This window comes from Panicum hallii, chromosome 2 (genome assembly GCF_002211085.1).
Source record: "Panicum hallii strain FIL2 chromosome 2, PHallii_v3.1, whole genome shotgun sequence".
NCBI classification, from domain to species: domain Eukaryota; kingdom Viridiplantae; phylum Streptophyta; class Magnoliopsida; order Poales; family Poaceae; genus Panicum; species Panicum hallii.
The window spans coordinates 48,986,270-49,008,654 of NC_038043.1; the positions used below are offsets into that span (position 1 = coordinate 48,986,270).

Consider the following 22,385-nt stretch of genomic DNA (forward strand, 5'->3'; position numbering starts at 1 on the left):
CCTTTTCACAAAAAAAAAAAACACTTACCCCATGGCACCCGTGTTCTGCACTTCTGAACACTTAGACCGCAGAGCCTAATGGGCCTATAAATTGAGCAGTCCATGGAGGCCCAAGGCCTCCAATAATCGCCCAGCCCAACCAGTGCGGCCTCTTCTTCCTCATCATTCTGTCTGTCTGTCCCGGTGTCCCCTGACCTGTGCAAAACTCGCACTCCAGTCTCCTCTCCCCAGCTTCTTGCGATGCCTCCACCCCATCGATAAACCCTAGCTCCTCCCATCCCAGCTCGTCTCTCCCATCAGGATACCAATACCAGGTGGGAAGCCTACCCCGAATCTCACATCTTTTTTTTCTTCTGTCACCTTGGCGCTAGCCCGATGCGCAATGCCCGTTCGTCTTGTTTTCGAACGTCATTTGTGAGATTGCTTTAGGGTTCTTCATCTTCGTTTGAGTTGAGCGAGAATGTATGTAGTCTTTGCTTTTTTATTCTTGAAATAAATGGGTTTCCCCACAAAGACCTGGAGATTTATCGATGGATTGCACAATTAGATGCGTTGGTCTTCTAGGATTACACTTTGTCTTGTCATTGTTTGACTCTCAGTGATGTGAATTATGCTTGTCAGACATTTAGGGAAGTAATACCTTTGGTGCTGCAGAAGTTAGTTAATTAATTTGGCTGCAGAATGCCGAGTGCACGGATTTACTGTTATATTTTTCCTGTTCACCATGGTTGCAAGATGAAATCAGAAGCATGCTTTTCCTTTTCTCCCCGTACAAAAAGAACAATAGGATCAGGATCTACTAAACTGTGTGACATATTGTAAGTTTGTAATGAATTTCTTGTCAGATATGGCACCATGCCTACATCGTTTATCATAGATGAAGGGAATTGAATCCACAGTAAACTTTCTGGTACCATGCTACCATATTTTTTTGGTTGCTGTATTCACAGCCCCTTTTACTATTTGCTACTCCACCATCTAAAAAAGTTTGACTACTTGAATCACTGCTTGCAGTATTGTTATCTTCTAGTCCAGCTAGTCATTTCTGCTTCCCTGCAAGGTTTATTTGCTTTCTTGGTAGGTGTGAAAGTCCTCCTCTGCAAGTCATAGTGCAGTGTTGTATTCTTGTTTGTTAATATCTTACTGCTTCTTCTTGGGAGATTCTGTTCTCTCTGTTCTGCACTAGAACCGTCAATGCTATTTTATAGAGAAATAAGCAAAGCTACACATCTAGATTCTGCAACTATGTAATACTGCATCAGATTGTAACTGGAAACTGCACAACAAATATAACGAGAAATACAGGACCTAATGGTAGAAATGACTTGATGTGCCTTCAACCCTTCATACTTGTTGGTTACTATTATCCTTATTCCTTAGCTCATCAGAACCTACCTGGTGGCTGGTGCTGATGTCTAATGAGTATATAATTCATCCATATTGCTTTATCTGCAGGACCACTATGCCTGCTGGTGATAACCCACACTCAATCTCAGAGAAAAAGGCAGCATTGCGGGAGTCTCCAAAACAGAGTAAGATCGTTGTTAACGAGCAACCCAGGACTTCCTTTTCTAAAGACAAAGTTGCTGCTACAGTTAGCCTCAAGCGACAACAGCCTTATGGCCCCCTGAGTCCATCCAACCACCACACGCTAGGCAATCCGGGAGCAAATGGCCATCTTGTGTATGTGCGCAGGAGGCCTGACACTGATCAAAGCAAAGGAGGCACTTCTGCTCGTGCTGAAAGTGTCAGTTCTATGAGCACAAAGAAACCTATTGCAGGAGGATTGCAGTCACAGGAACAAAGTCTGAAGCATCAGGACAATGTATCTCACACCCAGTTTGCTCCTCGATTTTCATCTCCTGCTTTGCAATCCACAGTTTTGCCGTCTCAACATTCTTTTGAGAAGCAATCTCCTGGGAAGGTTGCTGTTCGGCCAACTAATGATGTGATTACTAGTCTGCCACCAAGCAATGTGGCATCCTCTACTCCAGTGGTTCAAAGTGCTGCAGCTGCTAATTTGGCGACTAGCAGTGTTTTGGCTACTAGTGTAGCAGCTACCCTAGCACCTGATCAAGCTGATCCACCGAGATCAAGCAATCAAGATTGGAGTGATAGATTTATTCAGCTGCAGGCATTCTTGAGGAATAATGAACAATCAGGCAAGGAAGAATATATCCGCAGTAAGCAATCTACAGGAAAGATTGCTGCTCAGCCAACTAATGATCTGACTACTAGTCCGCCACCTCGCAATGTGATGTTCTCTACTACAGTGCTTCAAAGCTCTGTGGCTGCTAACTTAGCACCACGCGGTGTTTCAGCTAATAACACAGCATCCCGAGCTGCTATATCTGCTGCTAATTTAGTATCTAGCAGTGTTTCGCCTACTAATACAGCATCTACTGATGCTATATCTGCTACAACTCAAGCACCTAATAGAGCTCATCCACCAAGATCAAGCAATCAAGATCGAAGTGATAGATTTCTTCGGCTGCAAGCATTCTTGAGAAATAATGAGCAATCAGGGCAGGAAGAATATATCCGCAGTAAGCAACTCTTTTATCTTAGTTCAATGCAATTTTCTGAAATCAGGTCACTCAAATCTTTTTTGTGTTCTCTTACAAGAATTGTTGTTTACTGCAGCTGTTGTATTGATCTTATATATGTTGTGTCCTTTGGTTGAACTGTAGTGCTTCGGTCTTTGTCATCTGTTGGACGAAGTAAGCATGCTATTGAACTGGAGAAACGGGCAGCCAATCTATTGATCGAGGAAGGTAATCTGATTTTTTTTTTCATCTTTGAAGTTTATTTCGGTGTTACTTCAGTTCTGCTTCTCAAATGACTGATTCTCTTTATGAAAGCATGAGCTCTTGGCTTGACAGTTACTTTTTTACACCCATCAGGGAAGGAGTTGCAGAAGATGAAAGTTCTGAATGTACTGGGCAAACTTTCGCCCACTGATGCTCCATCAGCTCAGCCCGCTACTGTCAAGCATCTGCCATTCCCAGCTCAACGATGAAGGGAGTGGGAGATTCGCTTATGTTGCCGCATAATAGGTGTTCAATGATTTCTGAACTCTTGCCACCTGAATGCTGTGTTATGGTCATAATTGCTGTCTTGTCTGTGAGAACAAGCCTTGAATATCCATCCGGATGAGTTAGAGTAGATTGACTGACGTGCCCTCATGGTGTAAGCATTATCATGGTGGTATCTTACTCACTATTCGTTGCACCATTGTTGAAAATCTGATGCAACAATAAACTCTGAGATGGTTGCTTCATGCAGTTTCTTCTCTGCACAACTCGGCACCCTTCTGTGCAAGCTTTCACCCACTGAACCTCCATGATTTTCAACTCAGCACCCTTCTATTATGCATTATGCATCTGCCTTTCCAAGCACGTTGGTGAGAAGTGGAAGAATAGGTGTGTTTAGTGAACTTTCTTCTGAACTCTTGCCACCTGAATGGTGTGGCATGTTGTTGATTGGTGTGTTGTCTGAGAGAACAAGCCTTGGTATATATATGAATCTATCCGGTAGACTTGCACTAGATCGATTGAATGCTCTCATGGTGTAAGCATTGTCGTGAATGGTTGTTCTTCTCTGGCCATCATATTATTCATAATTCGCGCAACTATGAACTCAAAAGTCTAACCAAATGCAGGAAAGAAAGCTGCGTTGGGCCAACAAAAATTCCGGAGAAGTTTATGCAACTGCTTCAAGTTAAGAAATGTTGTTCAGCGAGTTGACGTGTTGTGTTGATACAGACAGTACCAGTATATTTTTGCGGATACTGCATCTTGTTTAATTGCACGGGGACATCAAGTATCGAATAAGAATGACATCGCTGGCAAGTTGACTATTTGAGCCGAGATGCTTCATTATTGATGCTTACGACTGACCATATCGACATAATTTACGAAGGCTATCGCCAAAATAAATTCCGGCTCCCTGCTAAGCAGCAGACTACTTGTCCTAATTGAGAGTTGAAGGGCAAAAAAAAAGTTAGGGCACCAACATGGTATAGATCTGTGGAACACAGTTGTTTTTTACTTTGTTTCTATCTTCAACCGGTACCACTTGTTGCAGATGAACAACTTGACCAGTGATATTGATGCCGTTTGCGGCGAAAGTGATGCAACTGAGCACAAGTCGCACCCATTCTTCTCAGCTCCTGCGCAAATCAGCGAGTCGCAAAGAACACAAGACTAACTGAATCATGCCTGAATTTCTGTATGAACTGTCCAGAGACACATTCATGTAAAACCGAACAATGAGGACTGCGATTACACTTTCGTCAGAAACCACAACAGGTGAACCATGGGATATTATACACTATATAGTTTGCATGACCTTTGTCGACAAATATCTTTGTTCGCCCAAGAAAATAGTGCGCATGACGTGCTCTAGGAAAGATCAGCAGACATTTGGGCAATTCTGACCTTCTTCTCTTTTCCCACTTACAGAAACTTACCACCCCGGTGAGTTCAGCGCACGATCATGGAGACCAGATAGAGCTTCCAAGCACACCATTCGTTCGGCAAACGTCAGGGATGCAGTAACTTTCAGCGGCCGTTGCTTTCAGAGCTCCATCATGCATCCGTGCCTGACGGGTTTGCCCTCCCGTGGATGCTGCTCCTGGTGCACATAGCGAATCCGAAACTATACTCGTCTATGATAATGAATGAATCCATCTCCCTTGACTTGGAATATTCAAACTCCCAGGGTTCGATGCAGTTCAGCACAGCCTCGAGATTTCGATTTCAGATTAGTTGTCAGATTCCGAGTATCCCATGATTGCGTGCCACACTGTTGCATGACTCAATTATTAATGTGTGTGAGCCCCTCAGATCTACCAAACTTACCTGTGAAACTTGATCATCTCTTGCAGTTGATTGTAACATGGGTGCTCGATCACCTCCTTGAAGTGAATGCTAGGGTTCCTGTTAAACCAAAGGAAAAAAATGAAAGAAAAAAAATGCTCACTGTTGTACAAGGTTATCAGACTAGCTACTTCAGGAGATGCTACTAAGAACAGGTATCATGTTGTGAGTGACGTTGCTCTCTTGGCAAATCATACATGAACATGCAGAAGATGCACACAGAGGCAGAGAGCAAACAATTCACGTACGCTAGTGTTTATTGCTAGAAAACGACACCCCTGATCTATATCTATAGTTTTACATGTTCCCAGGCCAAACTGGATCCATGGTGGTGATGACTCCTCGCGGGCCTCAAAAATTAGGTGGCCCTTGGGCTGGGACCCACTGACAAGAGAATTTTAACCACCAAAACGGAATCTGATTGGCGGGAATTAACAAGACCTCCACAGCTGGTGGAGGGGGGGCGCTGACGGTATATTGGCATGCCACTAAAGAACACAATGGCTTTTGGTCAAACAATGAGCAAGTAGCAGATAGATGTATTGGCAATGAGCTCTGTGGCAGTGACTCAACCATTATAAAAAAGGGAAAGCAAGCAGAGAAAAGTGGGCGCTCCATTTGTTTTATTTCTCGGGTGATGTCAAGGTACCTCACAGACGAGCATTCTTGGTGCCTTGCACTTTATCATAATATCATTGATGTCATTCTCCAACTAGTGTCTTCTACTCGTCATCCAATTCAGACAAGCGATCTACATGGAGCCACAAACAGGCAGCATATATAAACAAACACATGATGGCCTGTCACTGGAAAACAGATTAGCTCAGAAGGAATGCAAAAGGTAAAACCGCGTTTATTTCCATGCTAGAGAAAATCAGAATGACAGGTTGAAACTAAACTGTAGTCTGTAATCTTAATGTGATTTGAAAATACGATTTTCTTAAAAACAGAGTCATGAATACCGCTAGAAACGCATTCAAATAAAGTAAAAACGTTCAAAGCTTTTATAGAAACTTAGGCCTATATATATTATAGTATTACACCTGTACTGTGCTGGCTTGTTGCATCGCCAAGAGGCACCGAGATTCCTGTGCGTGTCATGGAATAATGAATCAAAGCCTATTTTATCGCATTCCTCCCTGATCAGGGCGCAGAAACACGCTCACATGGGAGGAATCAAGCAAAATGCGCGTAGTACAAATAGTAAGTAACATACTGAAAGAAAATATTTAAACACTTCCAAAACTGGAACAGTCTTGGGAATAAAAAACCTATTGCTCCATCACATGATTAACCTCTCAAATTGGACTTTGGTATCCGGATCACATGTATCTCCACCCAAACCACAATTATGTTTGCTAGTTTATTGATCTCTGCACACTGGAGCGTTGGAATAACTTGAACTTTTTAACCTCCCCGAGTAAAGAACTACAGAAAACAAATAAAAGTAGAGATCAAAGATGATTAAATTAAAAGACCAGCCAATCCCAAATAGACAAGTACATATCTGGCCGTACATATGTAGCTTTACGAGATGCAATCCTAGGAGCATGCACTCATCATATTTAAATAAGCAAGTACATCTATGATCTCTAGGAATATTGTTGGGCTCATAAAGCGTGTACCGTTAAAATAAATTTGGTGTGAGATAGCCCCACAGCTCATAATTGTATCTCGATCCAGTATAAACTTTTACCATTTTGCCTCTTCTTTTACCTGACGTGTCAGAAGCATTTTTACAGAAACATTTGGAAAAAAAAGTGGTTCCTTTAGCTTGAAGATATTTAGAAGCAAACGAGATGATTGATGGCAATGCAACTGCATATGCACTCATTCATTTGTTTCAAAGTAAAAATGTAATTGTCCATGGCGAAGAGAATTCTAGACCGTAAGTTTGAGACACACTGGTTTTTTCTTTTCTTTCTGGTATGAATTCTGCTGTTAGACAGAATCGATCATGTGCATGGTAGTGGGAACATTACATGCTAAAACGCCTACCTTTTTTGAAGTAGTTGTCCTCCCTGAATCTGTGGGTTGCCATTCTCTGAGCATAGAGGACAAATTTTGGTTGGCCCTACACCAATTTATGCTAGAATCTTCAATCAGCACAACACCCCTGAGGCCCTGATCCCCCTCTATGCTGTCACTCGAGGTTAGGCCTGTTGCATGCATTTCAGTGGCCTTGCTTGTGGCCCCAGAACCAGAATGGACAAAATAGCTGCAACAGTACAGGTAATTTTTTTTTACACATTCCTAACATTTTTATACAATTATGATAACACACGACATGAATAGACAGTTTGGGAAAATCCTAGAGCAATAGGTAAATGGTTTTCCTGAAAAACAGCCTTCCTCAGTTCCTCCCCACCTCGCAAACTACTCATGTTTTCTTTTTATTAAAAAAATTATCAACCACCCATGGTATTGTGAAAGAGAGGATTCGTACCAAGGAATCCTTCTCAAGCTGAATAATTACCCCTGCAAGTTGACTTTAATATGGAAGCGGGTATGGTCGGATTCCTGCGTGGTGCAGCTGGGCCCCCGTGAGAGGGAAAGATTCTAACAAATAAAGAAAACAAAATTGCAGTGGTGGCCCACAAGCTTTGTTGCTACGACAAAACCAGAGAAAGAAGGGCAAAACCAAAACAGGCCAGGCCAAGCAAATTTCTTGTTCTCCTTTCATCTCACAGCAGCAGCAGCAGGATCGACTAGAGCCTTTTCCGGTGGTGAGCTGAGCGGCGCAGAGCTACTTGGTGGAGGCTAGTCGCCACCAAGCTAACCAGGAGGAAGAGAGGAGAGACAGTGCCCTTTTTTGATGACAAGGGAGGCGTCAGACGTGTGATTACCAGTGAGCTGCTTGCTACCTCTCTATCAATCTCTTTCGTTGCTTGCTTTCCGCTGAAAAAGATGTGTTCTTGCCTACTACCCACACCCTGCAATCCAAAGGGATGCAAGTCTAACACAAAAATCTGCCCAATATTCTCATGTCCCCATGGTTTCCTAGCCCAAGATGTGCATGGAGGCATGGAGCTTTGCCTCTCGATCTCCAGCAGGGGAGAAGTCAAGTGTTGTGTCTTGCATGCTCAAGCGTTTTTTTTATCTATTGTTACCAAGTTTATTTATAGCTGTAAGGCTAGCTGCGATTATCACTGATTAGATGCAGTGTGGTGGTGATGAACTGTGTGATCAGATCCTGAAAGCCTTACCTGCATGGAAGGGGGAGGAGGAGACCCCCAGCCGAGCGTCTCCCTGCAGGCTCGCACTCCATCCGAAGGCGGGGCGGCCGTGGACCTGGACCTTCTCGAGCAGCTCCTGTCCGGCGACAACGGCTGGTTCGAGGTGGTGTCACGCTCGCCCAACTCGCTGGTGTCTCCCCCACCTGCGGCCTTCTTCTCAGCAGACGTGACGGCGACTGCGGCGGCGGCGACGACGCAGGCCGCGAGCAGCTGGTGGATTCAGACGGGCGGCGGTGCAAGCCCCTCTTCCGTGCGGGAGAGGTTCAGCCAGGCTCTGTCCTACATCCGGGAGACGCAGAGCGATGGCGACGTGCTCGTACAGCTCTGGGTGCCCGTCAACCGTGGTGACGGGCAGCTTGTGCTGACCACGAGCGGCCAGCCGTTCACGCTCGACCAGCGCTCTGACAGCCTCATCCGGTTCAGGGAGGTGTCCACCAAGTACCAGTTCTCGGCCGACGTCAAGTCGGGGGACTCGCCGGGGCTGCCAGGGAGGGTTTTCATTGGCAGGCTACCCGAGTGGTCGCCGGACATCAGGTACTTCACCAGCTACGAGTATCCCAGGGTAAGGGATGCACAGTACCTCGATATCCACGGCACCATGGGGCTGCCTGTGTTCGAGAAGGAGAGCTACAACTGCCTGGGCGTCATCGAGCTGATCATGACAAGGCAGAAGCTCAACTTCACCTCTGAGCTCAACACCATCTGCAGTGCTCTCCAGGTATCAATCTCACTGCCCCTGAAAGTTCAGAGTAGTGCATCGCAAGTGTGTTAGCTTAGATCAAATCACAGGTTAGGTGCAGGAAAAAACAGCAATTTGATCACTGATGTCACCTTGAAGTACCTGCGTGGCAATGATTACTGTAGAAAATAGTTTGAGTGCTTCCAGGTCTGGGCTTTCCTAATGACAATGGTCTTTGCAGGCGGTTAATCTGAGAAGCACAGAAGTTTCAAGCGTTCCACGCATGCAGGTGAGCATCAAAGTAATTATGTACTCATTGCTTCCCAGCTGAGTTTTCGCAAATATCTCATTTTTTTAAAAATAGATTCAGAATATCAGGACCTGAATATTCCAAATATATGATATTGCAATTTAACACTTACTGTTGGCATGATTTGGAAAGCTACCTAAAATTGCTTTTAAGAAAAAAAAACTTTGCAACTTTCAGTGTACCATAAAACAATGATAAAAGTAAGTGTAGATAAAGACATTGAGACATAAAACAATGATACTTATATCTTCTCATGACTGCATGGCCGCTGTTGTTGATTATCCACCAGTTCAGCACTGCTTCCTACAAAGATGCTTTACCAGAGATACTGGAAGTCCTGAGAGCAGCTTGCCTCACCCACAAGCTGCCATTAGCTCAGACCTGGGTCACATGTGCTCAGCAAGGAAAACGGGGCAGCCGACATTCCGATGAGAACTATCGATACTGCATCTCCACCATTGACGAAGCATGCTTTGTGAATGAACCAAAGATGCAAGACTTCCATGATGCCTGCTCTGAGCACCACCTACTGCGGGGGCAGGGTGTTGCAGGGAAAGCCTTCACCACAAACCAGCCATGCTTCCTGCCAGATATTGGATCCTCAACTAAACTGGAATATCCATTGTCTCACCATGCTAAGATCTTTGACTTAAAGGGTGCGGTAGCGATTCGACTGCGGTGCACGCGCACTGGGACGGCTGACTTCGTGCTGGAATTCTTTCTGCCAACAGATTGTGAAGCACTTGAGGAGCAGAAGGTAGTTCTGGACTCCTTGTCAGGTACCATGCGAAGTGTTTGCCAAACTCTACGTGTGGTCACTGACAAAGAGATGGAAGACGAAGCGATATGGGAAATGAATGAGCTGAACTCATTTACTCCTCAGGGGAAGAACAAAGTTGAGGAGTTGTCCTTTGGAGGCAGTTCAGCAGATCGTAGAGGAGAGGCCTCTTGGACAAGTCTAGCAGAAACTTCACAGCAAGAATCAGAATTGGCTGCAATGCAAATGCATGGAATGTTCTCATCTGGAGGGCAGGGTCCATCTCTATCTGGTGTTCAGGCAACTGCAGAAGGCAGCAAGGCAAAAAGGCGTACAAAGGCAGAGAAGACCGTGAGCTTGCAGGTTCTTCGGCAGTATTTCGCTGGTAGCCTGAAAGATGCAGCAAGGAGTCTTGGAGGTAAGTGAAATCATCAGATAAATGCAAGATTCAGCTATGGATAGTTTATTGCTTCAGTAGATACCATCAGTTATTTAATTACAGAGATACAAGTCATCAAGCTAGCATGCTAATCTGATTATAAGAAATAAAATAGTATTATTTTCCATAAGAAAGTCAACCATCACACGCATCCCATAGTCATAAGATGAACATTCTTATCACCCTTATCGTGATCTGTGTTTCCTTTCCCATTTATAATATACCACTAGACCTCATATATGGAAAGTGCATGAACATGAAGAGACATTCAAAGTATAGCAAAGCAGAAAGTCAACTTTCATGAACTGACACTATAAATGATAATAGTATCTAGAAATTGATGAGCAGATCATCCTTATGGTTTTTGGCTGGTTGAGCAGACAGTACACATACCCTGAATTGATTAGTTTCTCATACAGTCTCATTCATTGCTTGCAGCTAAAAGCCAATTGGACAAAACAAAACACTCGACTGAGTGTTTGCCCTTGGACCCACAAACTAACCTATCATAATGGGATTAATGGCAATTATGATATAACAGTACACGCAGGAAAGCCATAAACTAACTTATCATAGTGACATGATATGATGTTTTCCAGAATTAGAATAGATGGTTTTGGAGCTTCATGAGTCGTAGTTAAAATTATTTCTTCCAGACAAAGGGGGTCAGACAGCATCCTTACCATGTGTAAATTGTGTTGACAACAAAAATTGGCACAAATCAGGTTTGTTGACCATATTTCGCGTCAACACATTGCATCTCCAGATTGTGATAACATCTTTTATGAGAGCATGCTTATATATGAGCTTGACCTAGTTGCAAATATACTAACAGCTTATTTTATCTCCCACAGTGTGCCCTACAACCCTCAAAAGAATATGCAGACAGCATGGTATAACCCGCTGGCCATCACGAAAGATCAAAAAGGTAGACCACTCTCTAAGAAAGCTTCAACAGATCATTGATTCGGTTCACGGAGCAGAGACATCTTTCCAGCTCAACACCTTGTACAAGGATCTCACAAACACCTCAATATCATCTGAAAACAATTTGTCAGGAAGTAACACCGTTCCTCCAACTAATCAGAGCAATCTTACCAACTTTGACAAGCACCGACACCACAAATCAAATAGCATTGTGCCATCAACTTCACACTCACACTCATCGTGCAGCCACAATTCTGATTCAAGCCCCTCGTGTAGCGGTGGTGCAACAAAACATGCACCACAGGGTATAATTGATCTGATGAAGTCAGGAAATCCTGTAAAAGACAGCCCTATTCAGACTCTGCAAACAGAAAACACTTCACTATATGAGCATTTCTCAGTTAATGAGGCACCGACGAATCTTCTACAGGATGTTACTGAAAAGGCTAATGGTGGACTACATTCTAAACGAAGCCCATCATCCCCCAAGCATAATGCAGAAGCAAATATGAGAGTAAAGGCCACATTTGGCTCAGAAAAGGTGAGGTTCAGATTGAACCCCGAGTGCAACTTTCAAGAACTGAAGTATGAGATAGCAAAACGTTTGAGCATAGTAGACACAAGCTCCTTGATTTTGAAGTACTTGGATGATGATTCAGAGTGGGTCTTGATGACATGTGATGCAGATTTACAGGAGTGCCTTCATGTATACAAACTAGCAGATATTCAAACAATCAAAATTTCAGTTCATTTAGCTGTTAGTCCAGCTGCAAGGGTCACTACTGGTCACACTGGTTTGTCATGACAACAGTATGAACCTCTCCGCTTTATGAGGTTTACTCAGAATTCTACCTGGATTACTTGGTTTTATACCGGGGAAACCGAGAGTCCACATTTTGTAGTCTGCAAGATACTATCAACTGTGTGACACCACATCCCAGTTCTGCTGTTAGATCGATTAGTTCTCGATCTATTGCCCAGGTTAGGAACTGATGATGAAACTAGATTACTTCATAATGGGAAGGTCAATTCTTGGAATTAGGATAAACAAAGTAAGTATGCATTGCTTGTAAATACTCTCAATGATGCATCTGAATCTATGAAAGACAATGCAATTGATTGGGTTGCTAGGGTGGGTGAAGTATCTATAAATCAGATTTTCTCCAACTCTCCAAGTATGTTTTGGTTCTTGGAATACTGATGTGCAACAATCCTTGAAGGCTGCTTTCGGATGATTGATCATCTACAACAGTTCTGATAACATTCCTTCATTGGCTGAGTGATCAGCATGCTCTGTTCAATGGACATGAAGTTCTGCTTCTGAAATTGCAATTTTCTGCAGCAAGGATTAGTTTTAGAAATAGGATGATAGGATACTTACTTTGTTCAATTTGTTTGTCTGTTTAAAAAAAATTGTATGGTACACTCATTCTACATGACAGGACTCTTTGGAAAGAATGTCTGCTCCTGTAGACATTATAGACTTTTTCTTTAAGTTCCTTTTCTTTACGAAGCTTTCACTTGCTGAATGTTTGGCATGCCAATTGTAAAAAGATTAGATTATGTCACCATTCTAATAACTAGCACATGAAAGCAACAAATGCCAAAACTATATCACAAATGCAACTGGGGTCGACATATTTAATTCAAGTTCATTGGTAGTTGTGCAGGATGGTTTGTTCTACTTGTGTACACGTCCCTCTGATTTAGTCACATTGTATGAGTTGGTGTGTGCTTGGATGGGTTTTCACCCTTCCCTTATATTTTTATTATCTTCTTCTGAATGGAATGACATGCAGCTCTCCTGCGTTGTTCAAGAAAACAAAAAGGTTCACCGGTAACAATTTATTTTCATGTTGCCTTTGCTAATGATACAAATAACAGCACAACCAGAATACAATGTACGTAGTTTAGTAAATGAAATGTACATGGGTAGACAAAGCGTATTGTGTTTGTGCATGCTACACAGATGGAGCAAAATCTAAAGGATACATTCGTTCGCTGCGAGGTTCACATCACAAATACGACTCTACATTATAAACATCCATAGTCAAATAATGCAGAAGGAATATCGTGCCAACCATATCATGCATATTTCAAATGCAGGGACTAATAAACTGCTTCTAGAATTGAGAAGTTAATTCCTGAAGATGAAAGTATGAGGCAGGCAACTAATTCACTGCATATGTAACAGCAACCAACAACTCGATATCTACAAGACTACAACACATTTCAGCACCTCGTATTCTTGACAGGATAGATTTGCTGGTCAAGCTTAAGGCAAAGGGATCCAACATTGTATATTCCAACCGTTTTCAGCTTGGTTCTACAACGTTGCAGTCATTCTCCTAAACAACAGCTCACTTACTCATAAACAAGAAGAATGTAGTAACCAACTAACAATGCCACAAGAATGGCATATTCAACTTTTTTTTTAACTGTATACTGCATATTCAACGTTGCAGTCATTCCTTTGGCTTGTGCCCTTTTTGTGTTTCTTATTCTTGTTTTCTGTGGGTTTCATCTCTAGCCTACCCCAACTTGCTTGAGACAAAAGGCTAAGTTGTTGTTGTTGTTGTTGTTGTACTGCATACTGTACATTAAAGCCCTGGACATTACAAAATCTAACTGGTGAGATCAATTTAACTACATGAAAACAATCTTATGATCCACTAGAAAACACAAGAAATTGCAACAGAAACACAATGGTATCAGACCACAACATTTTTACCACATGATGAAAAGTAAGACCTCAATGAAAACAAACTCTATCTGTTTCTTAAATGATAGCAAAAAAAAAAGTAGTCCAATTTGAGACTGTTTCAGATATAAGCTGAGTTGTATCCTAAGTTAACCATAAGCTAGATAAAAAATGCTACCTTTATGTGCCCCTCTCAATCTAGGCAGTATGCACAGTGATTTGTTGCAACAAATGAACCTTAGTGATATACTGATATATGAAACTTTAATCAGAAAAGAGAAAAGAATTTAAAATACAACAATACAAGAGATGTAATTAAGACGTTCAGCCAAGCATACACAACTAGCAACCATCCTATAGATGGCAACAAGCTACTAGAAGCAAAATAAAGTCCTTCAAAAAATCATGGAAGCCAGGCCACTGGCAACATAAGTATGATGACCAGCAGTGCTGAAAAGCATTTGATTGCTAGATCTAAAATTGACAAACAATCAACTATTTCCTTTCTGAATGGCCAGTTTATCAACAAAGCAATAGCAGCCAAACCAGGGGCTTGTTCAAACCAATTATAATAATCACAGAAACAATACAGTGATGACACGAAGTTTGTAACAAGTAATCGTACATCAATTAATTTGTGAAATTTGAAGAAGCTAGGATACAAACATAAACTGTTGATCGCCTTAGATCTCTTGTCAAATCACAGAAACGCTAGCAGGATACACTGAACCTTAGTCGTCTTCCTCGTCACTCTCGTCGCTGAAGTAACCTTTCCTCTTCTCCTTCCTCGCCGCCTTCGCCTTCCCCGCATCCTTCCCAGCCGACTTCTCCTCCTCTCCCCTCGTATCCACCACCGACGCCCACCTGTCGTCCTCGAACGCCGTGGCGGCGGCCTCCTCGTCGTCGTCCGAGTGCCAGGCAACCCCACCTCCCCCTCGACCACCGCCGCCGCCGCCGCCGCCGCGGCGCGACTTCTTAGACGGCGCGGGCCTCTCGCGGGGCCCGAGCTGGTTGCGGGGGCACTCATAGGAGAGGTGGCCCTCTTCGCCGCACTCGTAGCACCGCGACTTGTCGCGGTACACGCGGCGGCGGATGAACTCCGCGGCGCGGCCGTTGTCGGCGGCGATGGAGGCGGAGAGCGTGCGCCCGTTGAGCACTTTGCCGTGCATCTCGGCGGCCGCGGCCGCGGCGTCCTCGCGGCGGACGAAGAGGACGAAGGCGACCCCGCGGCTGCGCCGGGAGTCCCGGTCCTTGAGGACGGTGACGCGCGCGACGCGGCCGAAGCGGGAGAAGAGGAGGTGGAGGTCGGAGTTGGTGAGCGCGAAGTCCAGGTTGGACACGTACACGGTCGACTTGGACGGCGCGAGGCCACCGGAACCCCCGCCTCCGCCGCTGCCCCCACCCCGGGGCTTGCCGCCGCCTCCCCCAGGGGCGCTCGAAGATCCGTCGGCGGAGGGGAGAGGGTAGCGGTAGAGGAAGCTGTCGTCATCGCCGTCGGAGTCGGAGCCTCCTCGCCGCCGGCGAGACATTTTGCTTGTGCTTTTCTTTTGTCGGAGTCGGAGCCTCCTCCGTCGGTATCAGCCAAGGCTCCGTCGTTTATTTTGGGCCGAACGTGATTGGGCCGCGCACGAGTAATATATGGGCCAAATTCTGCTACAGGAAGCCCACGAGAGGCTTTCGTGATCTTCTTTTCTTGTGTTTTTGCACATCGCTTCCGCTGCAGCCAATGCAGGCCGGAAAAATGCCAGCGTGGCGGTTTTACACCCAGGGCAAACATCGTAAAACAAACACGCAACAGCCAGTGTAAATTAAAGTATTATTATATCCCATGCCAGATGAAAAGGATTTTTTTTTTGTTTTGAGCCACACGTATACAGTATACTGATGACTTCGCATTTCTCCCCTTCGAAGCACATGGTCTCTTGATGCCACAAACCATTATTTTTCTTTATTCTTCTGAAAATAACTGTACATTCGTGACGATCAGAACATGAAGACTGGATGAAACACCAGATAGTGTGAACGGTCAGGTCAATCAAGCATGCCAACCGGAACCGGTGGCTCCTCTGATTCACAAAACTGCATGGAACTCCGCTCCCTCCCATTAACTGGCAGCTGACCAACGAACGAAACGACAAGTGGCGCGCGCTCACCAGTCAACACCCGATGCATCTATTTAAACCGATCCTTGCCCACTGTGCCGGCCTCTAGACTGTGATCGCCGGCGGCGGCGAACAGCATCACACAAGAGAACGAGACTCTACCATGGGGACGGTAAGGAGGCTTCATATTCTTCTTCGTCTGCTGGGTCTTTTTGTCAGGACTCAGGAGTGACAGATGGATTTGTTTTTTCAATTCACAGGAGGAGGCCAGGCGGTTCACGCTCCAGGTGGAGATGCAGTGCCGCTGCATTGGCTGCGTCAAGAAAGTCGAGAAGGCCATGGCGTCCATTGGGAGTCTCAGGGGTACAGCGTTGCTGAATGTTCTTCTCAGTTTATTTCTTTCCGAGGGCTCTGCTGACTATTCTTCGAGACATTTCGCATTGTTGTGCCATAGGAATCGAAACTTCGGTAGGGGATGTTGACACTGGGATTGTCACGGTGGTTGGGAAGGTGGATCCAACAGAGGTCTGCCAGTGGCTGAAGAAGAAGACAAAGAAGAGTGTCAAAGTTGTCAATCCTGATCCAGCAATTGAGAATCACAACCAGGTAATTCGAGTTTCCAGATGAATGTCTTTTGATATACTTTAATTTCCGCTGGAAACTGTAAGGGGGCATAATGAACAGTGCGTGACACAGATTTGCCAAAAATTAATACGAATTTGACTGAAAACCCCATGTTGACAAACGCTGAATCTGAACAATTAGTCATATTTTAGCAGTCCAGGAAGTTAAAAGAGATTCCAATTTCATGTTTTCACCATAATTTCCATAACTGAAACTAACACTCTACTTTGTCCCACTTGTTGCAGAAAATGGTAGTGGTCCTAGGAAGCAGTTCAAGAGCTTGGTACACTACACCCTCAGCTCCACCATTACAAGATGAGATGTCCTGGGCTCTAGCGCCACCAGTAGGTCAGCATGATCATAAGAGCCTACAGTTGATCGAGGAGAAGATCAGGGGCCTCGAGAAGGTCAGGGATGTCCTGAAGATCAAGAACCTGGAGAATGAGCTGATTGCAGCCAAGAGTGAGCTCACACAGTCAAGGAAAGTGATCAACAGCAGTAAGAAGGCTCTGCTGGATAGTGCTTTGAATCAGCTCAAAGCATATAAGAACCTGGAGGCACTCAGTCAGTCACCATATGATTAACAAGTAAAGTTATGCAACCGTTTTATTTCTGTGAGCATTCTGCTAGTTGCCACCATAGCACCATGTTTTGTGAAGGTGCTCTGTGGTTTAGTTGTCTTGCCACCTAGCAAGTAAAAGTTATCTATCAACCTGCCCAACGTTGTTTTGAACTACCAAAACACCACTTAATGTAAGTTTCCATCCCACTAGGTAACTATCAATTTTTCACGCTTGGTGTTGGTGAAATTGCTCGTTCATTTTCCCCCCCTTTTTCTGGTAGTATCTATAGGTGGTTAGATTAAGTAGCTGATAGATGATAGCTAAGTGGAAAATCACACAGAAGTTTCATCAGTGATCTTGCCACACGCAGAATTTCCAAACTTCAATTCAGCCTCATACTGCCATACACATTGAGGATTACAACCTAAAGGAAGAGCAAAGGCGGATAGAGTTCAAGGAACAAACTGGTGAACTGATGATTGCTTCAGACGTGCCGCCTGTGGTCCCCATCGTCGTGGATGTGGAGGTTGACACCGTGGTTGCGCAGCGCGTTGAGGATGGCCCAGACCTTGGTCTGGTTCTTGAACCCCTTCTTGGCGACCTCCTTCGCCGCGTCGGCGTGTATGGGCTCCCGCGCGAGGCCGTCCACCTTGAGCCGCATGGCGAGCACCTCGCCGACGGCGGCCGCCGCCTTGGCGTTGCAGGCGCGACCGCACTCCAGCCCCTCCCGCAGGGGCCGCTCTGCAGTCGAGGCGGTCGTCACGATGCGGCCGCTCTGCCGGTCCACCACGTTGGCCGTCACGTACTTGAGCGAGATGAAGAGGCGCAGCACGTAGCGCTTCGCGACGGACATGGATCGGTGGCCTCCCCTCCCGGCTTAGGCTCTCCGGGAACGGCGGAGGAAGCTGGAAGCGCGAGCGCGCGTGGAGCGGACGCGTCAGTGGCTCGGTGGCGTTTCGTCGAACGGCTGGAGCGCGCGGATGTGGACGCGAGAACCAGCGTGGCAAACGAGCGCGTGGGGGCGAGGTTACGGCGGCGTGGACGGAGCGGTGGTGGGACGGTCGTGGTGGGGAGAGGGAGGAGGAGGCAGTGGGGGTGGAGTTGGGTGATCCCCGCGGCGGCGCCGGACTGCCGGAGGCGAGGCTCCCCTATCACCTATCAGTATCGCCCGGCTGACAGACTCACGAGAGCACTCAGATCGTTGAGCCCATTAGGTAGAGCCCAGCACACGGGGGAACAAAAAAGGTTGGCCCATCCGTGCGGCCCAGGCTCTCTCTGGCCGTCCCACATGGGCCTTTTTTCAGCCCGGGCCTGGGCGGCTTGCGCGCTCTCGGCGTGCCCAACCCCAATCCCGCCGCGCCGGCCTCGGCCTATTTACTTCTTTTCCCGAACGGTTCCACCCGAGTCGCGAGTCGCGATCGTCCGTCTGCTGCTGTTACGCTCCGGCGCCGCCCCCGGCGAGGCGGCGACCACCCCCTCCACCTCCATCGACGGCGACTGCCTCCGCTCCACCTCCCTCCCCCACCGCGACAGCCCCACCCCCCTCGGCCCCTCCCACCCCGTCTCCTCCGCCGTCTCCCGCTCCTCTGCCCGACCCCCCACCTCGCAGGGCGGAGATGTCGCGCGCCGCGTCGGAGTCCGAGTTGAGGAAGGCGCTCACCGACGTAACCCATTTTTTGGCTTTCGGATCCGTGTTCTTGGTCCTGGGGTTCCTCACCCCCAGCATCACCCGGCACTACCAAGCCCTCTGCTGGCAGACCGCCACGGTCGGCTTCTTCGCTGCTGCCGTTGTCGTCTGGAGGCACCCGGTGGTCTGGTACCCCGTCGTCCGGCGATGGATCAACCAGTTGAAGAAGAAGCCCAAGTCGCCGTACCATTAGCGATCAACTGGATATGGAAGGAGGAGTAAGCGCTTCGCATTGGTAGGGTATTCCGTTGTGTTTGGGTTATGCACAGTTATGGACTATGGTCGCCTGGTTATGATGATTGATTGTGATTGGCTGAAAATCTTGTCAGCGTAATCATAATATTCGTGCACATTGGTAGTTGCTCAAAGAACTCAATCTCGGTTGGCCAGTTGAAAATTGTTCAATCCTCTCGACAGTTTCTTTTCTGGAAATAGAGAATCGCAATCCAGAGAATCTGGCTGGAACTTGTTGGAAAGATATACCTTGTCAGATAACATGGTAACCATAGACAATCAGGAACCGCAGAATAAGCTCAAATGATGATTTCGATAAGCAAAGGACACAGGAACCTCGTGGACCATTCGCTTGCCCAACAACTTCCTCATTTCCTGAAACTGAAATATGCCTAAACATTCAGCTCGTAGTGTTTTGTAGCATACTGTATTGTTTGCCATGTTCGGCGCTGGACCGTCGGAGACGCAATGGTTCCTATGCTTCCACCAGAGTGTCCAGGTTCCAAGGGAGGTGAGAGAGTTGGGTCCCTTATGTACCATGCCATTAGTTGATTCACCTGCCCTACAACACCACCCATCAAACAACCAATCTTCAGGAGAGGGCTACAGGGATTGGAGGCAACAAGGCCTCAACAAGCTGAACCAAAATTTTCTTTGTGAAGACACATTCAGTGAGCAGGTTGTTAGTTGTTTCCTCAACCTGAATACCTGATCACAGTGTGGGCAGTGCTCCGGATGAGCCAAACCCCTCCACGCTAGATGATCTGCAGTCCAGCAATTTTTTGTGCATTACCAACCAAAGAAAGAAGCAACACTTCCGTGGGCCCCAACTCTTCCACATCCGCTCCCAAGGCCTGAAATGAATTGATCCTGGAAGAAACCGTCACAAGCAAATAAGCATTTCTAACAGACTTTCTTTTAACAGTCTTGTTCGAGAGCTTTACAGACCGACAGACGTTCATGTACTTCATCCAGAAGCACCGCATGTGCTTCATGCAGTAGACCATTAGTGTTCGATTCGTTACAGTGCCTCCGCTGCAGCCGCGACGCCACCATGTGTTGGAGTTAGACACGATGCCCAATGCTTCCGGTGTCCCTGTCCGAGTAACGTCTGCCACGCGGGTGTTCCAAAACCGGATCGGGCAGCCGATCGAAACCGAGTCGGACAGACTCCGGCCAGGGACGCAGATCGACTACAAGGTCTCATAAATAGTGGACGCTAGAGGCTTGAGGCCAACTCATAGGCTGACAGGGCGCTAGCACAGAGCTAGTCGAGTTTCTCTGTCAGGGCGGCGGCGAGCTCGACCGGGAGGCAGATCGCGAGGCAGCGCCGGCGGCGGCACGTCAGAACGTGACCTGATCGGCCGTCCACTCGCAACCATGAAGGTCGTGGAGGTGGCGGCAGAGGAGGAGGCGGAGTACCCGCTGTCGCTCGAGGGGAACATCGCCGTGAGCCTCGCCACGGCGTGCGTTGCGGCCGTCGGCATGGTGACCGTCCTCGGGCCAGGCCTAGCCGCGTGCGTCGGCGCCCTGGCCGGCGCCGCCTCCTTCGGCTGGGGCGTGTTTCTCGGCGGTGCCGACGACGACGACGAATCGCCGGAGCCGGCGGACGACGATGATTATTATTTTTAACACAGCCGCAAAACGCGGCAGGCAGCCTCGTCCCGAAGCTTGGTCTACTAGTTCAACAGGATGTGATAGCTAAATGACTATTTGCTGTACTTGGAGTTTCAGTGGATTTTAGTTTCTGTGTGATATCGGCATGTTCTCGTTAAATGACAGTGCAATGCTCCTGCAAATCTTTCAAAAAAAAGCTAGATGATTCTTTTCTTCTTTCGTAAATCGGTTGGTACTTGATCGGCACAAGCAAGTTTGAAATTAATTTTCGCATGTTCATGAGCACTTTAATTTGTGACTCCAGTATAATGTCCATGTGATAAGATCTCTCTAGCTGTTCGGTGTGCACGTCGTGCTAGTACAAAATATATTTACGTTTAGAATTGTTCAATGTTAATCATTTCTATATTTGACTAATAATATTTTTTAAATGTTTTTCTTTCCAAAAGATACATTTACATGCGAAATAGTGAATATATTAGGTTTGTACGAGAATTTTAGTATATAGGCGGTCTCACAAACCTTCAGGGGTATTACAGGTATTTCACCCACAGCACACAGTTTACCACAGGTCACAGCTACTCTAACCAAACGGTCTTCTACTTTTCCCACAGCAGCTTTTTCACAGCAGCTTTTCCACAGCCCACAGCTCACAACAGCTTCTCCAAAAATCACGACCCAACCAAACACACTCTCAGTGAGACTTGTTCACGACCAGTTCGATTTCTTTCTCCTTTTTTCCTTCTCTGGTGAGGTTACACCAATTTTGAAATTACATCATTACCCTTTTATACCCGTGTCTTATTACGGAACGAGTTGTACATGTTGTCATTCTGTTGTCTATGTGTGACGTGACATGCGCTTCTCTAAATTGTTGTAAACATGCCCTCACACGATGATCTATTGAATGATTTTTCCTACTCGGATGCATTTCATTTCGTTAGGGAGATGGGGACCCACCTCGTGGGTACGCCGCGTGCATCATCCACGCAGTAGGAAAACAAAAAGCTCAGTCTTCAGTGTCTCAGTATTTTACTCTACTAGCCATCGTCAATAATCCAAAATTCCAAATCAACAACGCATTTCTACGAAGGCGTAGCTTCTTAGCCCTACGCGCACCATAGATACCAAGAGCATGTTGTATCATCGCGCATGTTATACCGGGCGATCCTCTCGTAACACCATTTTTCATGCACGCTTAGCGCCGGACCCCCAATCTGATTCGGTCACGGATACAGCTCGATCGGGTGGGCCGGTGATCGAGTGGCTCGCGACGATCACACCACCGTAGCACGAGTCCGAGCCGAGGACGATCGGCGCGAGCTTCCGTAGCTGCGGGTAACATATCTTGATCCGGAGTTGCGAACAGACCGACGGACGGACGACGACGATCCAAGTCGAAACTCGTAGCCAGCAGAGCGTGCTTGCCCTATGTAGGACGACGCCGAGGAGGCCTCGCCGTCGCAGCGCGTGGCGTCCTCGCCCACCAAGGGCAACGCCGTCGTCGTAGTCGTCGTCGCGATGACGCTGCTGGGCGGCTTGGCGTGCCTAGGCCTGGGCGCCCTCTTCGCGCCGCGGGGGGGCCCCCACCACCTCGCCCGCCGCCTTGCCGCGGAGGCGGCCCGGAAG

At 46.6% G+C, this 22,385-nt stretch overlaps 5 protein-coding genes and 1 long non-coding RNA gene across 14 annotated transcripts; 3 read left to right on the plus strand and 3 right to left on the minus strand.

Annotated features, from left to right (window-relative positions):
• The first annotated feature begins 83 nt into the window (after positions 1-83).
• Positions 84-3,219, plus strand: LOC112882392. Of its 3 annotated transcripts, XM_025947443.1 has the most exons (5): positions 88-314; positions 1,456-1,532; positions 1,596-2,546; positions 2,691-2,774; positions 2,904-3,219. In XM_025947443.1, exons 2-5 carry the CDS (start codon positions 1,463-1,465, stop codon positions 3,017-3,019), a joined length of 1,221 nt encoding a protein of 406 aa, XP_025803228.1. In that variant the 5' UTR covers positions 88-314; positions 1,456-1,462; the 3' UTR covers positions 3,020-3,219. The 3 variants fall into 3 exon arrangements, 2 of the variants coding, with proteins under 2 accessions (XP_025803228.1, XP_025803227.1); XR_003226661.1 differs by having other exon boundaries at positions 84-314; positions 1,456-2,546; positions 2,644-2,774; XM_025947442.1 differs by having other exon boundaries at positions 89-314; positions 1,456-2,546.
• Positions 3,220-4,206: 987 nt separating this feature from the next.
• Positions 4,207-8,211, minus strand: LOC112880234. Of its 2 annotated transcripts, XR_003226272.1 has the most exons (6): positions 8,087-8,211; positions 6,879-7,098; positions 6,176-6,308; positions 5,924-5,968; positions 5,530-5,631; positions 4,207-4,940 (listed from the first exon to the last, which is right to left on the minus strand). It is a non-coding gene; the product is annotated as an uncharacterized LOC112880234 (long non-coding RNA). The 2 variants fall into 2 exon arrangements; XR_003226271.1 differs by having other exon boundaries at positions 5,924-6,308.
• LOC112880233 (protein NLP1-like) lies at positions 7,522-12,748 on the plus strand. 2 transcript variants are annotated; one of them, XM_025944742.1, is made up of 5 exons: positions 7,522-7,728; positions 8,071-8,834; positions 9,037-9,084; positions 9,395-10,280; positions 11,156-12,033. In XM_025944742.1, exons 2-5 carry the CDS (start codon positions 8,091-8,093, stop codon positions 12,031-12,033), a joined length of 2,556 nt encoding a protein of 851 aa, XP_025800527.1. In that variant the 5' UTR covers positions 7,522-7,728; positions 8,071-8,090. The 2 variants fall into 2 exon arrangements, with proteins under 2 accessions (XP_025800527.1, XP_025800526.1); XM_025944741.1 differs by lacking the exon at positions 7,522-7,728 and adding an exon at positions 7,749-7,945 and having other exon boundaries at positions 11,156-12,748.
• Positions 12,749-14,447: 1,699 nt separating this feature from the next.
• On the minus strand, positions 14,448-15,513 carry LOC112882150 (U11/U12 small nuclear ribonucleoprotein 31 kDa protein). Its single transcript, XM_025947139.1, has one exon. The coding sequence runs from the start codon at positions 15,456-15,458 to the stop codon at positions 14,661-14,663; it is 798 nt and encodes a 265-aa protein (XP_025802924.1). The 5' UTR covers positions 15,459-15,513; the 3' UTR covers positions 14,448-14,660.
• Positions 15,514-16,152: 639 nt separating this feature from the next.
• LOC112882388 (heavy metal-associated isoprenylated plant protein 5-like) lies at positions 16,153-17,669 on the plus strand. The gene is made up of 4 exons (XM_025947436.1): positions 16,153-16,203; positions 16,292-16,394; positions 16,486-16,637; positions 16,901-17,669. The coding sequence occupies exons 1-4, from the start codon at positions 16,195-16,197 to the stop codon at positions 17,237-17,239; spliced, it is 603 nt and encodes a 200-aa protein (XP_025803221.1). The 5' UTR covers positions 16,153-16,194; the 3' UTR covers positions 17,240-17,669.
• LOC112882389 lies at positions 16,182-18,387 on the minus strand. 5 transcript variants are annotated; one of them, XR_003226660.1, is made up of 3 exons: positions 17,684-18,387; positions 17,128-17,206; positions 16,597-17,023 (listed from the first exon to the last, which is right to left on the minus strand). XR_003226660.1 is itself a non-coding variant. In XM_025947438.1 (2 exons), exon 1 carries the CDS (start codon positions 18,069-18,071, stop codon positions 17,703-17,705), a length of 369 nt encoding a protein of 122 aa, XP_025803223.1. In that variant the 5' UTR covers positions 18,072-18,387; the 3' UTR covers positions 16,182-16,568; positions 17,684-17,702. The 5 variants fall into 5 exon arrangements, 4 of the variants coding, with proteins under 4 accessions (XP_025803223.1, XP_025803222.1, XP_025803224.1 ...); XM_025947438.1 differs by lacking the exons at positions 16,597-17,023; positions 17,128-17,206 and adding an exon at positions 16,182-16,568; XM_025947437.1 differs by lacking the exon at positions 17,128-17,206 and having other exon boundaries at positions 16,597-17,101.
• Between the last annotated feature and the right edge of the window lie 3,998 nt (positions 18,388-22,385).

Bases quoted from the DNA above. Each gene is read 5' to 3' on its own strand.
- LOC112882392 (XM_025947442.1), top strand. From the start codon at position 1,463: ATGCCTGCTGGTGATAACCCACACTCAATCTCAGAGAAAAAGGCAGCA. The intron at 2,547-2,690 runs GTAAGCAACTCT...GTTGAACTGTAG, and splicing joins GCAGGAAGAATATATCCGCA to TGCTTCGGTCTTTGTCATCT. The intron at 2,775-2,903 runs GTAATCTGATTT...TACACCCATCAG, and splicing joins CAATCTATTGATCGAGGAAG to GGAAGGAGTTGCAGAAGATG.
- LOC112880233 (XM_025944741.1), top strand. From the start codon at position 7,891: ATGTGCATGGAGGCATGGAGCTTTGCCTCTCGATCTCCAGCAGGGGAG. The intron at 7,946-8,070 runs GTGTTGTGTCTT...CTGTGTGATCAG, and splicing joins TCCAGCAGGGGAGAAGTCAA to ATCCTGAAAGCCTTACCTGC. The intron at 10,281-11,155 runs GTAAGTGAAATC...TATCTCCCACAG, and splicing joins TGCAGCAAGGAGTCTTGGAG to TGTGCCCTACAACCCTCAAA.
- LOC112882150 (XM_025947139.1), bottom strand. From the start codon at position 15,458: ATGTCTCGCCGGCGGCGAGGAGGCTCCGACTCCGACGGCGATGACGAC.
- LOC112882388 (XM_025947436.1), top strand. The intron at 16,395-16,485 runs GTACAGCGTTGC...GTTGTGCCATAG, and splicing joins GTCCATTGGGAGTCTCAGGG to GAATCGAAACTTCGGTAGGG. The intron at 16,638-16,900 runs GTAATTCGAGTT...CACTTGTTGCAG, and splicing joins CAATTGAGAATCACAACCAG to AAAATGGTAGTGGTCCTAGG.
- LOC112882389 (XM_025947438.1), bottom strand. From the start codon at position 18,071: ATGTCCGTCGCGAAGCGCTACGTGCTGCGCCTCTTCATCTCGCTCAAG.